Here is a 16,047-nt window from a genome sequence, read left to right on the forward strand (position 1 = left end):
TTCTTTCTACTTGTCGTTTGTCGCTGTGCGTTTACTTCCCTGCGTCCTCGTCTCAGGACTCCTCTCATGCTGGCGGTGGCCGGAGGTCACGTGGACGCTGTGTCGCTGCTGCTGGAGAGGGAAGCCAACGCCAACGCAGCGGATCTCCACGGCCTCACCGCGCTGCACCTCGGGGTGAGGACTCACCTGTGTTTGTAGGTCCTGAAAGCCTTTCAGGTCTTCATCTGGCCAACGTCATGACATCTGTATATCTATGTTGAGAGCCTGTAGTAAAGGTGGGTGGGCTGCTTTCCTTTCCACCAATCTCTCCACTGGCTACCTGTCCAGTGTAGGATTGATTTTAAAATCGTAATGTCTGTTTGCCTCTCTGGCCGACCGGTCCTTCTCAGCAGCTCCTCAGCTCTGGAACAACCTTCCCCTTCAACCTCTTTACCAATTTTCAAAACCAATATTTAAAATCCTATTTATTTTCACTGACCTTTCCACTTTAACCTCTACTTAATATTTTTGCGTGATTAGCTTCATCTTGATTTTGATGTTACTTGTTCGACTGTGACTGTTTGTTTATGTGCAGCACTTTGGTCAACCTTTGTCGTGTTTTAAATGTGCTCTACCAATAAATATGACTTGACATAAGGAGTCATGAGACCAAAACCTTTCAGCTTGTTGGAGTGGTCTGAGAGAAGTCTGTTCTCTGCGCCTCCTCCTGGCTCCGTGTTCAGGCTTTCTATGCACCTCCAGCCTGAGAACCCGTTTCATCCCCAAAGTTAAAGCTCTGCTCTTCTGTCCCAGCTGCTGTGTGGTCAGGAGGAGTGCATCCAGTGTCTGTTGGAGCAGGAGGCTTCGGTTTTGCTCGGCGACTCGCGAGGTCGCACGGCCATCCACCTGGCGGCCGCCCGAGGCCACGCCTCCTGGCTGAGCGAGCTGCTGAGCATTGCCTGCTCTGAGCCGCCGTCCCTGCCTCCGCTGAGAGACCACAGCGGGTACACACCACTGCACTGGGCCTGCTACTACGGTCAGTTCACACACACACACACACACACACACACACACACACACACACACACACACACACACACACACACACACACACACACGCGCACTTCATTTAACTTGGAAGATACGATACTGTAACATCCTTTAAGAGGGTCCTGAAGCATTCTCAGCAGGTTCACAGTGATGTACATCAAGAAACACAGTTACATAAGACTCCCAAGCAGCAGCAGTACGTGGGCCTCCACCTGGTGGTACCACGTAGCCTGGTAGGACCAGGGAGGTGGTCTATGGGATGTACCGCTGCTGTCATCACTGTGAACCTGCTGAGAATGCTTCAGGACCCTCTTAAAGGATGTTACAGTATCGTATCTTCCAAGTTAAATGAAGTGCGTGTTTGTGTAATGACTGCTGATGAAGGTTGAACGGACTCCAGTCATTTCTACACTCAAACATCTTCATCACTTCCACGTCTGTTGTTGTGTTGGTGGGAGAAGTGACGTCTCTGATGAGATCCACCACAGACATCCTCCTGCAGACAGTCTGGACACTTTCATCAAGTCATTCAGTGTTTGAAGAATATTTCTCTGAGCTCGCTGGACTTCATCACTTTCCTCCTCTGATGAAGAAACTCTTCATCCTCTTAAAGTCCTCCTCCCTGATCCGGACAGTTTTCCTCCTGAGGAGCTCTCTGAAGGGTGAAGATGTTTTGTGAAAAGCTTTCAGGGGAAATTCTCAGAAAACGTCACAACTCTTAAGAATTTTCTTCGACTTTGGCCACCAGTCAACCTGCCAGTAAATAAAACGAAAATGAAAAGTGTCCTTCTGTCAATCTGTCTGTCTACCTGCTGTGATTAATAAAGGTGTTCTTGGATTTAGAAACAGAAAGCTAATGTTGTATAAGTTTCGCCTTTCTGAGGAGATTTCCTGGTTAAATCTGAGTGTCAGCGAAGGTACTTGGGAAGCTTGGTGTGGTCTGAGAAGTTGTGGAAACAGATGTGAAAGGTGAAGACCAGCTGTGAAGCCTTTCTGTGGTATGTCCAGGTCACGAGGGGTGTGTTGAGGTCCTGCTGGAGCAGAAGGGCTGCCGCTGCATCGATGGACACCCCTTCACCCCTCTGCACTGTGCCGTGTAAGTCTGCATTGCTTGTAACTGTCCAGCGGTGAAGACGTGCCACCGTTGGGTCCCTTATTTTGGTTCCTTCTTCTCGCCATCGCTCAGTGAACCCTGTGTGTGTTTAACCTGTCAGGGTGAACGATCACGAGCCGTGTGCCTCCCTGCTGCTGGAGGCGATGGGGTCCGACATCACCGGCTGCAGAGACGCGAAGGGAAGGTAAGAAGTGGACATTGTGACTGCAGCTTCGTCAGCGGCCGGCTGCAGCGTCTCTTTTCATTCCTTCCTCTCTCCTGCAGGACTCCTCTTCACGCCGCTGCGTTCGCAGGTCATGTTGACTGTGTCCAGCTTCTGCTTTCCCACGATGCACCTGGTGACGCCGTAGACCAATCGGGCCGTACCGCATTGATGATGTCGGCTGAGAAGGGCCGGGTCGGGGCTCTCGGTAATCACATCATTAAGTGTGTTAAAGAAACGTGTTCTGGTCTTTTTCAGTCCCTTCTAGGATTTCTGCCTTTTTTTAGATTTTTTTTTTTTTTTTTTTTTTTTTTTTTTTTTTTTACGCTAAATTTTTTTTAAAATTTTGTGACAGATTTTTGCAAAATTTTGATGTAATTTGCAGTTTTAAGTGTTTTTTTTGTTTGTTTTTTTTGTGGTAAAATTGTCGAAAATTTGTTCAAAAAAATATTCAATTTGTTTTAAGCACTAACTGATGGAATAATAAATGTGTAATCACTTCCTGTGATAATAATCCTGCTGCACGTCACAGAAATATTTTAGTTCTAATCTTTTTTTATGTATCTATTGAACTTAGAGAACCGTGGAGATAAAAGCTCCTAAGAGGTCCTAAAAGTTTCAAAAAGCTCCTAAAAGTTCCTAAAAGGTCTTAAAAGCTGCGTATATTTCCAGAACAGACCTTCTGTGACTGGAATATAGAAACAAGGACTACATCAGCTGTCAAAATAAGAGCTTTAGATGCTGTTTAATTCATGTTCATTCAACACATAGACCTGCTGGATGAAACAAACAAAGAGACGTCTCTGACAACTGGACGTGTGGAGAAAACTCATTTAACATCCAGTAATATGGATTCACTTCCTTTGATCACAAACATTTAATCACATCGTTTTAATGTGAAGAACACATTTCCCACAAACCCCGTCACTTCCTGTTTCTCCTCTTGTTCCGGTTCCTCCGGTGAACAGAGTTTTATTTGGAGATGAGAGGAGAAGAACCGTACTGAATGTAAATGAGGAGTTATTTTAGTCAATGAAGCCAGTTTTCTTTAGAGAAGATGACTTCATGCTGTTGATACTTTCAGCACCGCTTCTGTTAACGATGTTTTTTGTGGAAAAATTGTGGTAATTTTGTAAAAATTGCAAGCTCCCGCAAATATTGTGTAGATTGATTGAATTTACGTAAACTAATGTGATTGCAAGATCAAGATTTCTTGGAGGAAGTGCTTTTTGTTTGAGCAGCCCTGTAGGCACGAATGCCTGCCGCTAACGTTACACTATTGGTAACCCAAATGCAGCAATTTCCTGGATGTGTTTAAAAGTAAAAGCTCCCATTTCAAATTAAAAGCCCTCGAGTGTTTCATAACCTACAGCTCTACATACTGGATTTGGACCTTGTTGATTGTAATGTCTTCTGTATATTCTGCCTCCAGAGGTGCTATTGACCATCGCCAGTGCCAACCTCAGTCAGACTGACAAGGATGGCAACACCGCCCTGCACCTGGCCTGCAGTAACGTACGTGTTGAGCTTTGTAGCTCACGTTTACTGTGTTTGACGGAAAGCATATTTAACTTTGCAGTGGAGTATTCGTACATTTCTGTCTTTGTTCTGAAGATGAGGTGAGTGCTGTAACGTGGTCTTCTTCCAGGGAAAGGAGGAGTGCGTGCTGTTGATCCTGGAGAAGCTGTCCGACACCGTGCTCATAAACGCCACGAACGCAGCGCTGCAGACGTGAGTGTCTAAAACCTCTAAAACATCTGGCTGAAAACATCCTTTGCCTCCTTTATACTGTTATCTCTTCACACAAATGTCATTCAGAGGACATCTCTGTATCCTTTCAGATTTAGGACATAAAATGACAGAAAAGGTCTTATTTTTTATTAGTCTTTTTTGAGAACCAACAGGAGTTACAGGATTTTACGTTATATATTTAAATGTAAAAGTAATCATTCTTTATTAAATAGATTTAATTTTAAAATTCAATTATAATTTAATTTTAGGCTTTAATTTTTGTCTCCACATTTTATGGCACAACAAAACAAATAATGTTAGCGAGGTGGAAAAAAAACTCAGAAAAACCTCCAACAGAACCAGGCTCAGAGGTGGGCGGAGCATCTGTTAACAGAACCAGGCTCAGAGGTGGGCGGAGCATCCGTTAACAGAACCAGGATCAGAGGTGGGCGGAGCATCTGTTAACAGAACCAAGCTCAGAGGTGGGCGGAGCATCTGTTAACAGAACCAGGATCAGAGGTGGGCGGAGCATCTGTTAACAGAACCAGACTCAGTGGTGGGCGGAGCATCTGTTAACAGAACCAAGCTCAGAGGTGGGCGGAGCATCTGTTAACAGAACCAGACTCAGAGGGGGGCGGAGCATCTGTTAACAGAACCAGGCTCAGAGGTGGGCGGAGCATCTGTTAACAGAACCAAGCTCAGAGGGGGGCGGAGCATCCGTTAACAGAACCAGGATCAGAGGTGGGCGGAGCATCTGTTAACAGAACCAAGCTCAGAGGTGGGCGGAGCATCTGTTAACAGAACCAGGATCAGAGGTGGGTGGAGCATCTGTTAACAGAACCAGGATCAGAGGTGGGCGGAGCATCTGTTAACAGAACCAGACTCAGTGGTGGGCGGAGCATCTGTTAACAGAACCAAGCTCAGAGGTGGGCGGAGCATCTGTTAACAGAACCAGACTCAGAGGGGGGCGGAGCATCTGTTAACAGAACCAGGCTCAGAGGTGGGCGGAGCATCTGTTAACAGAACCAAGCTCAGAGGGGGGCGGAGCATCCGTTAACAGAACCAGGATCAGAGGTGGGCGGAGCATCTGTTAACAGAACCAAGCTCAGAGGTGGGCGGAGCATCTGTTAACAGAACCAGGATCAGAGGTGGGCGGAGCATCTGTTAACAGAACCAGGCTCAGAGGTGGGCGGAGCATCCGTTAACAGAACCAGGATCAGAGGTGGGCGGAGCATCTGTTAACAGAACCAAGCTCAGAGGTGGGCGGAGCATCTGTTAACAGAACCAGGATCAGAGGTGGGCGGAGCATCTGTTAACAGAACCAGACTCAGTGGTGGGCGGAGCATCTGTTAACAGAACCAAGCTCAGAGGTGGGCGGAGCATCTGTTAACAGAACCAGACTCAGAGGGGGGCGGAGCATCTGTTAACAGAACCAGGCTCAGAGGTGGGCGGAGCATCTGTTAACAGAACCAAGCTCAGAGGGGGGCGGAACCATCTGCCTCGACTGGGTGGTGGTGAGCGGAGAGCAGAGAGAGAAAAGGACAGCATAGAGATAGAAGAGAAGAACTGTTGGTGGACAATCACAGAGCATATGAGAGATTATAGAGAGTGGAAGAGTTGAGAGGAAAGAAGTCCAACCCATAAGTCTAACCTTAAAGCTAGAGAGGGTTTCTGCTCCTGAACACAAACTGCGAGCCTGAAAACTGAAGCTCATCTCCCACTAAACCTCACGATGGATTAAAAACATATCCAGCCTTAATATATTAATTTATCTCAGGAAACGGTGTCACATTTAGTTGAGCCAAAGAAAACAGATGTTCAGATACCCTGAACATAAAAATGTTCTCTTTGGTTGTCGCTGGGACAAACAGAGTGAAACAAAATATGTTGAAAAATGCTTTGGAAGGGCTTGTCAGCAGGAAGTTGCAGCTCAGGAAATTAAAAAATTTCCCCTCGGGGGTTAATAAAGTAAATACTACCTATCTCAGTGAAGCTCCTCTCTTCCTGTCTCCGTCAGCCCTCTCCACCTGGCGGCTCGTAGCGGCCTGAAGCGGGCGGTCCAGGAGCTGCTGTCCAGAGGAGCCAACGTCCAGACGGTGGACGAGAACGGTATGAAGCTGCTGCTGCTGGTCTGCATGCACGTCGTCCTTCGTTGCAGCATGTGTTGCTCAATCTCCTCCCGTGATGAACGCTGATGCTGGCCGTCTCCTCTTTGGCCAAAACCGTTTGTAAAGAGCGACCTGAGATTGATGGCAGTGTTTCCCCGACGCCTCAGTTAGAAACACAAGACTGGGTCAAAACTCAGCACGTGGCCGGACCATGTATGAAATACTACACCGCTTTTATTTTGAAAGGGATGCAGAAAGGGAAGACAAAATGGTCTGACATTGATCACGCGATGGATGGAGATTCCATCTGAGCTGTTCACCTCATGATGTTCTCTGGTGTTTCTAGTCGTCTTCATGAAACGAGCAGACAGTGAACCTGTGAGCTGCAACACCAGCCGCATTCTGGACTCTATATTTGTTTACATTTATGGAATATAAAGTATTGGAGCTGTTCACAGTTCCTTTGATTTACAGTTATTAAAGAAGGAAACATGAAAAAAGATTCTAAAGCTTGTGGAAGTAGGAACTCTCACCCTGATGATCTTGTATACAAATCATGATTATATAGATATAGATTATATAGATATAGATTATATACATATATAGATATATATTATGTGTATCTATATGTATATATATTTCTTTTCTTTTGTGAATGCCCCCCCCTCCCCGTGTTCGTTCTGTCAGCTGGCTGAACACTAATGGAATGCTGCTCCGTCTTTGTCTTCTGCTTCATCCTCCTGCTTCATCCTCGTCCACGTTTTGCTCTCCTCCATCCTCCTCCTCCTCCTCCTCTCCCTCCCTCCCTCCTCTATCCTCCTCCTGTCCCCCCCTCCCCCCTCCGTCTCTGTTCTTTCTCTCTGTCTCAGGTCTGACCCCTGCTCTGGCTTGTGCTCCTAGCAGAGAGGTGGCTGACTGTCTGGCTCTCATTCTGGCTACCATGATGCCTTTCTGCTCCCCTTGCAGCTCCGGGGCTCCTTCCCCAGGCTCCCTGCTGAGGCAGCTGCCCCACCAGGGGGCTAAAGGCCCGGTCACCGGCCCTCGGGGGCCCCGCAGCCCCAGGAACCCCTCCGGACCCTCCAGCGAAGGAACCACTGAGAATGACTCAGAGGACTCTGAAACTTTCTGATCGACTCTTTAGCCTCCTACCTCAGGCTGTGAACCTGAACCTCGGACCCCCCCCCCCCCCCCCCCCCCCCACACACACACACACACACACACACACACATCCCCACCCCGCACACACACTCTTGAGGAAGGACAGTTATGGAGCCCAAAAGTGTTCAATATTTAGTAAATAAGTAAAAGGCTACTACATCAGTAAGCATGAATGAGTTGTTCTATATATATAAAAAGATAAAATAATCAATTCATAAAATGTCATTTAATTTCATTTAGCTTCTACAGGACTGTTGTTTTCAGTAAATACAGACACTGACTTTTAAGCTAGCAAGCAAAAATTTGAGCAGTAAAAACAAGATTTTTAACATGTTTGCTCAAAACATTACAAAAATTATGATTTTTTTTTAAAATGATCAGAATAGTTGCCAGTGTGTCGTACTTATCGCAGCTCTGATAAAGTGACATTAGGAAAATGGACATGTTATCGAAAAGAAATGCTAAAATAACAAAAACACAAAATTATTAAATATTTGTTATTAATATTTATGTCTTTTCTTTGTTAAATATTGAACCTTTGGGGCTCCACATGCAGCTTCTGCATCTTCAGTTCTTCACAAACAGAATTACGCTCCTGTGACGTCCGGCTGGAGGCTCTTTTTTCTTACTGCCCTTTTTGAAAAAGCAGGGATGGGATCACCGACCCGACCTGGCCCGACTGCTGCAGCTGAACCCGTCGCTCCACCAAGAAAAGTTTGATCTGGATATAAAGACTTTAGTCTGGGTCCGGTGGGTTTGTGTTTGGTTCCGTTGGATTTGTGTCTGGGTCCGGTGGGTTTGGGTCTGGGTCCGGTGGGTTTGGATCTGGGTCCGGTGGGTCTGGGTCTGGGTCCGGTGGGTCTGGGTCCGGTGGGTTTGTGTTTGGTTCCGTTGGATTTGTGTCTGGGTCCGGTGGGTCTGGGTCTGGGTCCGGTGGGTTTGGGTCTGGGTCCGGTGGGTCTGGGTCCGGTGGGTTTGTGTTTGGTTCCGTTGGATTTGTGTCTGGGTCCGGTGGGTCTGGGTCTGGGTCCGGTGGGTTTGGGTCTGGGTCCGGTGGGTCTGGGTCTGGGTCCGGTGGGTCTGGGTCCGGTGGGTTTGGGTCTGGGTCCGGTGGGTCTGGGTCCGGTGGGTCTGGGTCTGGGTCCGGTGGGTCTGGGTCCGGTGGGTTTGGGTCTGGGTCCGGTGGGTTTGGGTCCGGTGGGTTTGGGTCTGGGTCCGGTGGGTCTGGGTCTGGGTCCGGTGGGCCTGGGTCCGGTGGGTCTGGGTCTGGGTCCGGTGGGTCTGGGTCTGGGTCCGGTGGGTCTGGGTCCGGTGGGTTTGGGTCTGGGTCCGGTGGGTCTGGGTCTGGGTCCGGTGGGTCTGGGTCCGGTGGGTTTGGGTCTGGGTCCGGTGGGTTTGGGTCTGGGTCCGGTGGGTTTGGGTCTGCATGGTCGTGTTAATTTACACCACGGTTCATTCTTCCTCCTCACAGGTGCTTAAATCCGAACCGACCTCGGTACTTCGTCTCTGGACGGCACAGCAACTCGCCTGAGACTTACTTTGTTAAAAAAAAAAAAAAGAAGCCATTTTTCACTGTTTGTACAAAATTCAGAAAGTGAAGTGTCATTTTAGACTTTTTGTTTTTTTGGCTTGTTTGTACCAAATATTTGACTTCCATACTAGATGACGGATACGTACTGAAGGGTTTTGTCAAGACGTACATAGAGGTTTGTTTTGAACAAGTCTAACAGCTGAAGCACACATTTTGGAGTTTGCTGTTTTGTTTGATGAACTGTCGATGGAATGTGAATTGTACAGTTTCCATGAGGTGTTCAGTAGTTTAAATGTTTGAAAGAGGAAATGGCTCACAGGTACATCTCAATTCCCTAAACGCGTTTTCCTCTCGCTGAAGAGACGTTCTGGAAAAGATCTGAGAGAACAGCATTGGAGGAAGCATGTTTACTATCTCAATAACTATCGCCTGGATTGACGTGAAATTTGGTGTCTTGGGTCAACCCACCCGAACCCCCCCGTTAGCCCCGCCCACTGCTTCCTGCTCAGCCCATAGACTTTACAGTGTGATGAAACACAAACTAAAAACTCAAAATACAACTGAAGATGTTATAAATATAAATCTTCCAGGAATTAAAACCTTGTCATTTATAATGGAGGTCTATGGGAACATACTTTATGGCCTGCAGGGGATTATTTTCCTTGCAATACTGGAAGTGGCCACTGGGACACATTGGCTACAAGACACCATATCAGCTGGTGAAAATGACCCGAGTGGTGTGGCCAAAGGCAGGAAGGGTCCGGAGATACAACCGCCAGCGTGGGCAGCAGGCCGACAGTCCACCAACATGCTAATTAGACAGTTTTACCCGACATTTCCTCCCTAGTTTTGAGATTGATTTCCAGAACATATGAGGAACAATCAAACCTGGGAATGGGGATGTACCTGCTGATGAACACAAGGTGGGTGCAGGTGTGATGGAAAGATGAGATTATGACTCAGATTTATGCATTTTAATGCTGTGGCCTTGAACGGCCTCCTGCACTGTTTTCACTTCACATGTATCCCTACCTGTCGTGCATGCTTGCACACTCTGTGGCTCCGGGTAGTAGACGGTGTTTTTACTGAGTCGACGTGTGAAATCACGGAGGCCCAGATTCTCCACCAAGAACAAATTTCTCAATTGATGAAAAGCTCTTTTAGCTCCGTTCTTTCTTCTATTTATTACCTATTACATGATGGTACGGATACTGCCAGCACTTAAATGAAAAATAACACAGGGCCTTGACCACTTTTCTTACCCCCCCTCCCCACCGTTTGTCAACCTACCAGCTACGTGCCATCGTCATCGTCTCTAACGTGTCCAGTGCCTTGATGTCAGTTCATTAGTTTCCTTTTACAACATTTCCCATGTTAATAGATTCTAATATCCATTTAAAGGATCAGTTCACCAACATTACAAAATAAATTTAGTATTTGTGGTGCTTCCGCAGGGTTGTTTATGCTTTGACATATTTGTCTCAGACCTCGAAAGCAAGGAGGTGAATGTTTTACACGTGTATATATATATATATATATATGTATATATATATTAATATTAAATGTTTTGCTAATTTTATTAATTAATTGATATATATATATATGTGTATATACAGTGGGTAAGGAAAGTATTCAGACCCCTTTAAATTTTTCACTCTTTGTTTCATTGCAGCCATTTGCTAAAATCAAAAAAGTTCATTTTATTTCTCATTAATGTACACTCAGCACCCCATCTTGACAGAAAAAAACAGAAATGTAGAAATTTGTGCAAATTTATTAAAAAAGAAAACCTGAAATATCACATGGTCATAAGTATTCAGACCCTTTGCTCAGTATTGAGTAGAAGCACCCTTTTGAGCTCGTACAGCCATGAGTCTTCTTGGGAATGATGCAACAAGCTTTTCACACCTGGATTTGGGGATCCTCTGCCATTCTTCCTTGCAGATCCTCTCCAGTTCCGTCAGGTTGGATGGTGAACGTTGGTGGACAGCCATTTTCAGGTCTCTCCAGAGATGCTCAATTGGGTTTAGGTCAGGGCTCTGGCTGGGCCAGTCAAGAATGGTCACAGAGTTGTTCCAAAGCCACTCCTTTGTTATTTTAGCTGTGTGCTTAGGGTCATTGTCTTGTTGGAAGGTGAACCTTCGGCCCAGTCTGAGGTCCAGAGCACTCTGGAAGAGGTTTTCTTCCAGGATATCTCTGTACTTGGCCGCATTCATCTTTCCTTCAATTGCAACCGGTCGTCCTGTCCCTGCAGCTGAAAAACACCCCCATAGCATGATGCTGCCACCACCATGTTTCACTGTTGGGATTGTATTGGGCAGGTGATGAGCAGTGCCTGGTTTTCTCCACACATGCCGCTGAGAATTAACACCAAAAAGTTCAGTCTTGGTCTCATCAGACCAGAGAATCTTATTTCTCATAGTCTGGGAGTCCTTCATGTGTTTTTTGTCAAACTCTATGCGGGCTTTCATATGTCTTGCACTGAGGAGAGGCTTCCGTCGGGCCACTCTGCCATAAAGCCCCGACTGGTGGAGGGCTGCAGTGATAGTTGACTTTGTGGAACTTTCTCCCATCTCCCTACTGCATCTCTGGAGCTCAGCCACAGTGATCTTTGGGTTCTTCTTTACCTCTCTCACCAAGGCTCTTCTCCCATGTTTGCTCAGTTTGGCTGGACGGCCAGGTCTAGGAAGAGTTCTGGTCGTCCCAAACTTCTTCCATTTAAGGATTATGGAGGCCACTGTGCTCTTAGGAACCTTGAGTGCTGCAGAAATTATTTTGTAACCTTGGCCAGATCTGTGCCTTGCCACAATTCTGTCTCTGAGCTCCTTGGACAGTTCCTTCGACCTCATGATTCTCATTTGCTCTGACATGCACTGTGAGCTGTAAGGTCTTATATAGACAGGTGTGTGCCTTTCCTAATCAAGTCCAATCAGTTTAATTAAACACAGCTGGACTCCAATGAAGGAGTAGAACCATCTCAAGGAGGATCAGAAGAAATGGACAGCATGTGAGTTAAATATGAGTGTCACAGCAAAGGGTCTGAATACTTATGACCATGTGATATTTCAGTTTTTCTTTTTTCATAAATTTGCACAAATTTCTACATTTCTGTTTTTTTCTGTCAAGATGGGGTGCTGAGTGTACATTAACGAGAAATAAAATGAACTTTTTTGATTTTAGCAAATGGCTGCAATGAAACAAAGAGTGAAAAATTTAAAGGGGTCTGAATACTTTCCGTACCCACTGTATATATGTATACATATATATATATATGTGTGTGTATATATATGTGTGTGTATATATATATATATATGTGTGTATATTACATTTTTTGCTAATTTTATTAATTAATTGATAAAATAGTCCAATGGTTTATCATTTATTGATATAATCATTAGTTGCAGCCATACTTGTTTTTGTTACGTGGTTTTCTATTTTTTGTTCCAATTGCATCAATTAAAAACGGTATTCGTAGAGCACAGTGTGTCCTTTACAGGTGCTGTTAAGCTGATAATAAATATAGTGAAAAAGACCAGAACAAAATATGTAAAGAACAGTCAAACTAATAATTAATATAATAAAAAATCAATTAATTAAATCTGAAGTAAAAAAAAAAAAAAAAATCCAATTTCTGCCACAAACAAAATGTGCAGAGGTACAAATCTCAAATCCTGGACAAACAAGAGCAGAACCGTCTGCGGGACTCAACACCACAACAAACCCAAAGGTTTTTTGTAATTGTGTGAACTTCTCCTTTAATATGCTGAGCCTAATGTTGAACGACCAACTTTCAGTCAACTGTTTTCTCTTTTTACAGGCTGGTGATTCTTTATATTTATTGTCAACAAATCCCTTGAAAAGATCCAAACCTCTCTAATGTGTTGAACTTCTTCAGCCCCATAAAACTTTTTGTTTCTCATAACTACACAAATCAAATCAAAGCAGCTCAGTAAAGTTTCCACCAAACCTTCGCCTGGTCTTTGGACTACTTATTCAGGTGACGTTTCAGAAAGCCACTGATTTACTTTGTCATTTAAAAAAAAAAAGAAAAAAGAATTGTAACATTTATTTTACCATGCAAGTCCCATTTTGTCCGTCAGGCAGCATTACAACAAACTAACAGATCACTTGGTACGAAGAATTTACTAATAAACTAAGACGTTTACAGCAACCTTGAATTCAATCCATGAGAGCTTCTCTAAAAATACAAACCGATGACCTTATTGACATTTTAAAGTTACACCTCACACCACAGACTGTCCTCCTCGGCATCGATGATTAACTTCCTTTTCGGGCCATAAAAAATATCTGGTCATACTAGCAGGACAAACATTATTTCTTTACAAACAGCAGCAAAATAAAAACAGTCGGGCGGCTGACCAAAAATAACAAAAAGATGGGCTGTGTACAGTAAAGGTCGCAGGACCTGGAGCTTCTGCTAAACTACCCACGATGGAGAATCTTGACTATCAAATGCAACCTGAAAAAACGGCTCCATAGACTCCCATTCAACTTTTCTCATCAAATCCAAAGTGAATAAAATGTGTCCATCAGTTATCTCAGTGTTGTTAGCTAAAGTCACTCCTTCTGGACCTGGACTTTGCTGTTGGCCCATCATTAGGAGAAAGAAAATAAAGATAAATGGTGCACTTGACCAATCAGCAGCAACCATATTAAATTTCTGTACTTTAGGAAGTTGCAGAGTTGATTTTCTCTGTTTAGACCCAAAGTTCCTTCAGTTTAAACACAGAAAGATGAATGCAATAGTTCCTCAAAGCTACTCGGTGCTCTGAAAAAAGTTCTGCAGTGGAAACGCAGCTGAAGGTATATTTAGATGTGCATTCATCTGCGGATTAATACACAGTTGAGTCTTAAAGGTCCCATATTTTATACTCTGGTGTAAAATAATGAGTTTTATTAGCAGTCTTGATATCCATAAGAATATGTTTTTGTCGTTTTAAGTACCAAAAACCTTTTCTGAAGCTTCTCTTTGCAGCTCTACCAAGAACAGGCTGCTATGTGTCTCCGCCTCCATAAACAAACCTCTCTGATTGGCTGACCCTTCTGTGACTGACGCACGCCCAGGCCAACCACAGGTTTTCTTTGGTCTTTTAGCTTGCTGGCTTTGTGACAAAATGACTGCTCAGTGTTTTCTTCCAGATAATGAGTCGAACGGGGGCCGTGTTGAGGGCGGACATATGACACCTGCCTGAGTCTGTGACATCACAAACTTACAGACGTTCAAATGGCACAGCTGCTGAATATGGGCTGTATGCATTTCTCCATGGACTGACCTTTTTTTTTTCAGAGTATTTATCGCACACTTTATGTTGGAAAAAAAAAAGAAATGGAAATGTGATTTTATACAGTATGGGACCTTTAATGATAGCAGGATGCTGCATGCTCATTTTAATTTAAGGACAATAGCGTAGCACTGTGGCACAGGAATAACTTATCAGACTTCCATATTTTTGTTGGTTTCTGATGACAGATTTGTTGACAATAATACAAGTTGCGTGTGTGTATGTGTGGAAGTGTGTTAGTTTAGGTACGTCTTTGAAATCCCACGTTTTTGTACATAACGTTGATGTAAAGCAAGTAAAAGCTTTGTATGAAGAAAATCTTCATCAGACGGTTCATATTTGAGGTTTGACCAAAACGTCCTTCTCGATGAATTCCTTTGAAATTCTGAACACTGTCAGCTGCCTGATAAACACGCACATTGTTAACAAGCACAGTCTGTTTCTGCCTCCGCGAGTCCGAGTCTGTCTGCCAGTGTTATTATTATTGTACCAGAACGTGAGACCGGTGTCTGATGACGTTCACACCAGTTCCTGATGCAGTACGACATGATGAGGGCTGTTTGTCAGCTTCCCTTTGTTTTATATAAACTCTACAATTATACAAATCTGTTCGGAGTCACTGTCGTGCTGTTTTTTGTTTTTTTTTACAAAAAATATACAGGATGGTTTTATAGTCCAGTTGTTGCACACCTGTTAAAATCTGTAAATATATCTTTTTGCTTGATGTTTTATATTATTCATTCTGAACAAGTTAGTAAACAGTTGCTTGTTCACACACCCAGCGGCTATAAAGTGACATCATGTTCGTGACATCTGCTGATTGAAGTCCAACTTTCACTTTCTTTTAACTCCGTTTTTGGTCGCCACCAGTTCTTCAGGAAAAGATCTGCTGGTTTCGTTGCTAAATACTACAGTGTTTTCACACTGACTGGGTACTTTGGCTTTTTAGATCGTTTTCCTGAGAACAGCTGCCTGTCATGTCTGAAAACGACAAGTGTCAATCAAAGCTGCAGGTTGTAAAATCAAACCAACGTGATGAAAGATGCTGAACGCTCCACAGAGCTGCAGTCAGACAACTCTCTTCAGTTCATACAAGAGGTCGTGTGAACCATCGTACATGTAAAAACATGAATTATAAAAGCTTTAGGTACAAATTAACTGACGTCATATTGTATGTAAATAACTGATAAATCCAAACGTTTATCGTCTCTGCATCATTTCTATCCAAGAACTCCAAAACAAACAGATAGGGTAATAACATTTTAATTGTTACATAATCTCTGTACATTTACAAATGTTAAATTACACAAATTATTTATCAAACTTAAACCACCAGACTGAATGTTTTTAGTGGCACTAACTCAAATAAAACAAGAGTCCCTCTGAAACATGTCAGAGGGTCACAAATTAGGACCAAAAAATACTGCCATGAAACATCCAGATGTGTTCATAATGCCGCAGATGCTGCTTCATGGAATGATGGCGTGCAGGATGGAGTCGGACCCGTCAACACTCAACATCCAGTGTGCTTCTGCCTCAAGTAGATTCGTTCCAGGAAACCGGTTTCTGCGCAAAGAGCGTCCAGCTGTGTGTTCAGTAATCAGCAGTTGGTGCCGAGGCCGGTCCAGTGGTCCGGGACCATCAGGAAGTATTTGTCCATGGCCTCACAGAACCGTGCTCTGTACAGCTCCGGGGAAACCACGGTGGGCAGCTTCCCTGGAGAGAAAACACGGTGACAGGTCAGAGCAGACCACAGAGGAAGAGCTATCGTCATCATCAGCGGGAGGACGGTTGTAAGAACACCAGTGAGTCTGAACCCTGAGTACGGTGGAGGGGCGGGGCCAAAAACACGACGGCCGAGAGGTCGAAAC

The 16,047-nt window shown here is 44.5% G+C and overlaps 3 protein-coding genes across 10 annotated transcripts in view; 1 reads left to right on the forward strand and 2 right to left on the reverse strand.

Annotated features, from left to right (window-relative positions):
* Positions 1–14,785, forward strand: part of ankrd44 (ankyrin repeat domain 44) — a 33,365-nt gene extending 18,580 nt beyond the window's left edge. For 2 of the 4 annotated variants that reach the window (XM_069177424.1, XM_069177425.1), the window contains exons 18-26: positions 57–174; positions 793–1,015; positions 2,038–2,125; positions 2,244–2,327; positions 2,408–2,553; positions 3,778–3,860; positions 3,994–4,076; positions 6,094–6,185; positions 7,054–14,785. In XM_069177424.1, coding sequence (XP_069033525.1) covers positions 57–174; positions 793–1,015; positions 2,038–2,125; positions 2,244–2,327; positions 2,408–2,553; positions 3,778–3,860; positions 3,994–4,076; positions 6,094–6,185; positions 7,054–7,313 — 1,177 coding nt within the window. In that variant the 3' untranslated portion in view covers positions 7,314–14,785. Of the gene's footprint in view, positions 1–56; positions 175–792; positions 1,016–2,037; positions 2,126–2,243; positions 2,328–2,407; positions 2,570–3,777; positions 3,861–3,993; positions 4,077–6,093; positions 6,186–7,053 lie in introns of those variants that run through there. The other 2 variants (XM_069177426.1, XM_069177427.1) reach the window with 2 other exon arrangements.
* Positions 7,930–9,916, reverse strand: LOC138215313 (proline-rich protein 2-like). The gene is made up of 2 exons (XM_069177400.1): positions 9,906–9,916; positions 7,930–8,764 (listed from the first exon to the last, which is right to left on the reverse strand). Exons 1-2 carry the CDS (start codon positions 9,914–9,916, stop codon positions 7,930–7,932), a joined length of 846 nt encoding a protein of 281 aa, XP_069033501.1.
* Positions 14,786–15,423: 638 nt separating the features above from the next.
* Positions 15,424–16,047, reverse strand: part of pikfyve (phosphoinositide kinase, FYVE finger containing) — a 66,930-nt gene continuing 66,306 nt past the window's right edge. For all 5 annotated transcript variants that reach the window (XM_069177421.1, XM_069177418.1, XM_069177422.1 and 2 more), the window contains one exon: positions 15,424–15,892. In XM_069177421.1, coding sequence (XP_069033522.1) covers positions 15,777–15,892 — 116 coding nt within the window. In that variant the 3' untranslated portion in view covers positions 15,424–15,776. The remainder of the gene's footprint in view (positions 15,893–16,047) is intronic.

Source organism: Embiotoca jacksoni, unplaced genomic scaffold (genome assembly GCF_022577435.1).
Source record: "Embiotoca jacksoni isolate LCO1_2020_lvr unplaced genomic scaffold, fEmbJac1.0.p SCAF_72, whole genome shotgun sequence".
Classification (NCBI taxonomy): Eukaryota; Metazoa; Chordata; class Actinopteri; family Embiotocidae; genus Embiotoca; species Embiotoca jacksoni.